Source organism: Sinocyclocheilus anshuiensis, unplaced genomic scaffold (genome assembly GCF_001515605.1).
Source record: "Sinocyclocheilus anshuiensis isolate Anshui unplaced genomic scaffold, SAMN03320099.WGS_v1.1 scaffold561, whole genome shotgun sequence".
Taxonomy (NCBI): Eukaryota; Metazoa; Chordata; class Actinopteri; order Cypriniformes; family Cyprinidae; genus Sinocyclocheilus; species Sinocyclocheilus anshuiensis.
Genome location: NW_015539848.1, coordinates 165,395 through 168,782, shown reverse-complemented (window position 1 = coordinate 168,782; position 3,388 = coordinate 165,395). Strand labels below are relative to the sequence as shown.

General features: G+C 40.3%; 1 protein-coding gene across 1 annotated transcript in view; it reads left to right on the top strand.

The window, feature by feature from the left end:
* Positions 1 to 3,089, top strand: part of mgat5b (alpha-1,6-mannosylglycoprotein 6-beta-N-acetylglucosaminyltransferase B) — a 121,643-nt gene extending 118,554 nt beyond the window's left edge. The window contains exons 16-17 of the mRNA XM_016480888.1: positions 1,534 to 1,805; positions 2,673 to 3,089. Of these exons, the coding sequence (XP_016336374.1) occupies positions 1,534 to 1,805; positions 2,673 to 2,871 (471 nt within the window). The 3' untranslated portion in view covers positions 2,872 to 3,089. The remainder of the gene's footprint in view (positions 1 to 1,533; positions 1,806 to 2,672) is intronic.
* Positions 3,090 to 3,388: the final 299 nt, after the last annotated feature.

Sequence of the window (3,388 nt, the reverse complement as noted above, 5' to 3'; positions counted from 1 at the left end):
GCGCTGTGGATCGCCGGATCGGCTTTCACCGTGGACGAAGCGGAGTCCAGCCCGGGGTCGTCACATGTGGTTGCCGCAAGCCCACCGGACGCTCCTTTGTCAAATCCGCCGGCCGCGCCGTTCTCAAATTTAAAGCGAGTTTTTTGGGCAGTGTAGAGTAGCACTTGTTGTTTGTCATTTCTCCAATCACAAATGCAGACATGGTTTTATGTTTATGCAGTGCGATGCGACAAAAAGACAGTACAAGTCATTATATGTCCCCACTGGATGCAACAAATGCCTTGTTTATAATGGGTTTTAATGTTTTTGTCTCATCGCTCCGGCAGGACAGGGCATCACAGTATGGTACAGTAGGGGCGTAACATTTCCGTCACATGCTTGAGGTATTCGGCCAATCACAACGCACTGGATAGCTGGCCAATCAGAGCACACCTCGCTTTTCAGACCGATGAGCTTTGTAAAAATCGACGCGTTTCAGAAAGGCGGGGCATAGAGGAGAAACAATAATGTACAGTATGTGGAAAATAATGTGTTTTTTTAACCTTAAACCGCATAAGAACATTTCATTACACCAAATACACAAAACAATGTTCTTTTTAGAAACATCATATGACCCCTTTAATGCTTCATATTTAAAGGCATTTACTTTTGTGCCTAATAGACACATTTAGTAGATTATAGATTTAGCAGATTAAAAGTTTTTGCCTTAAAATGTGTATTGTGAGTGCACTTTCTCAAGTCTTTTAACATGCTGTAGATTGCGTGCATCTTAATACAATAAACGAAAAAACATTCTCTGATCTCAGTCAAGACCACTATTGATAGCCTACATACTCTTTAATCTTTACATTCTCTTGTTTTGTCTTGTCTTGAACACAACCCTGGCAACACTGTCATGCAGGAACCTTTAATATTATTATTTTACTGTGATTCGGGACACACTTCTGTTTATCCTGTATACTGTTTAGGACAGATAGTGTATGAATTGGGAGCAGTGCAAGTCTATGATCTATGACACACATGCACACGTTGGCAAAAATGTAAGAGAATAAGCATAAGCATATTTTTGCCTAGGATGTGAACTACGTATATGCTGAGCTTGCTAGTCAGTTGCCTCTGGGATTTGATGTGAGCACATAAAGTGAAACGCACACTTCTGAGAACCTGAACAACCCTGAATTGCTTTGTTCAACACCTTTAACACTCAGTCCCACTTTTTGAGCTCAACCCTGAAAATAACATACTAACTAACTATGGCTCCTTTGAACTACAGGCATTATTGTGTCTCTTTTAAAGAAGACCCTTGGGAGTATTCATTTTTAAGAGTTAATTAAACAATAGTTACAACTTGCTGCTCAAGGCAAAACAGTTTTGACTCTAAATTCTGATAGAATTGATTAGATGAACCACGTTAAAATTGTTGTAAAATAGCAGTGCACATTATTTGAATTCTCTATCGGTGACAAGGTATCATAAGGCTCTCTTACGAAGATGTTTTCAGACATAGTCACATTCAGTATGTGTTTTTTGCAGGATTTTTGTCGCCACAGCAGTCCATTCCCTACAGCCAATGATTCCAGATCATGGCCTGGGAATCCACCCAGTCCTTTCCTGCAGCTGCCCAACTCCACAGCTTTGATCTGGGCTCCGAACATCACTGCTCCGGCCTGCTGGCCGCCCCGCAGCGCCCTCCGGCTCTTCCTGTCTCTAGAGGACTCGTCCTGTGTGAAAACCTGCCAGGATGCCGGTCTAATCTGCGAGCCAGCTTTCTTTCCTTTCATCAACAGTATAGAGGCCTTCAGTGGGTGAGAGACACATGGCATTTTTGGATTATGCACATTTTTTGCATACACGTGTTTGTTCTTTTATTTATTTATTTGTTTATTGTGCAACCATTATCGCAGTTAATATGAAGTTATGACATTGATTTGTTGAGGGACACTTTGTGTGAAACCTGTAAATACTGTATAACACACACTGTAATCCTTATTTAACATATTATAATGCTTATATAATTCATATTTACACCTTTAAAAAGTATAATGCACTGTAATACATGAAATTTACTGTTGATATGTGGTCAACTGATCAACAGAGATTATGTATTAATTATGAATTTGTCTGTTGGTAGATTTTGACGGACACTTTTGTAAATTGGCCAAGCAGACAAAGTTGTAGCCAATCACAATCCAAAATGCTTTGTACTCTTTAAAGGTATAAGCATTAATAAATATGATTGATATTTTAGCATCGATGTATGTTTTTAGCAATAATAAAGTTTTCAAGACTTCAAGACAGACAAGTCAGTATGATTTCAACTTGCAATAAACTTAAAATATATATTTTCTATACTTAAAAGCAATCAATATCAGTAGTTTTAATTATTTATTTATTTATTTTTGCAGTGCTCAATGGGATTCTTGTGCCTTTTTTTGCTTCAAATCAAAGCTTGTAATCTTTTGATTCAATTCACATGGTTTGGTTTACAGCTGGCAGATCTTAAATCTCTATTAAGAAAATGAATGAAAAAAATATTTACGTAAACCAAGACCGCTATAAAAATGAGCAGTCATTGTTCTCTCTTCACTGTGCTGTATTGCATCCCTCCCCCCCCCTTTTTCTCATCTGCGTTTATTTGAAACAGATAAATAGCATGAATGCGTGTTTTTCAGGCTTAACGCTCAGTGTGAGTCTTTAGAAGCGGAGAAGAACCATGTGTTTCCAGCCATACATGTGGACAGGAGAGAATGTTTCCAGCAAAAGGAGCCGCTGCTGTTCAGTTGCGCTGGAGTCAGTGCCAAACACCAGCGGCTTTGCCCGTGCAGAGACTACATTCACGGCCAGGTGGCGCTATGCAGGGACTGTCTTTGAGCTTTCACCATAGACCTCTGGAGATGTCTGTGGTAAACCGAGGCCAGTCCTGGATAGGCAAACATGTCCCCAGAACGCCATTATCAAAGGGTTCAAGGGAATTGTTGGACTGAGGTCATTGACGTCAAGCTTGAAGATGCGTCGAGAGAAGTGTCCTCACTCTTGGTTACTTTGATCCAAAGCAAAACTTTGCCTCCAGGTGAGCTAGTGATGGTAACCTGATGTTATGAGGTTCAACATCTAATGGAGTCTATCTAAGAGAGCTCAGCTGCTGGTGGTTTCAAGGGTGGACGACATGAGCAGAAAATAAATGCAAAATACAGTTTTGAGATTGGAGCACCTTTGTGATGCAGGTCAGACTCTAGAAGCTGTAGCTTCGGGAATGCTGGAAGTGCCAGAACTGTACATGAATTTAAGTCAACATGAACGATTATAGAGAGCTGTTGGATGATGTATTTTTGTAGGCCAATACCCAGAAACAAGATGCATCTCAGCACTTCCGTCCAGAAGTCAGTGG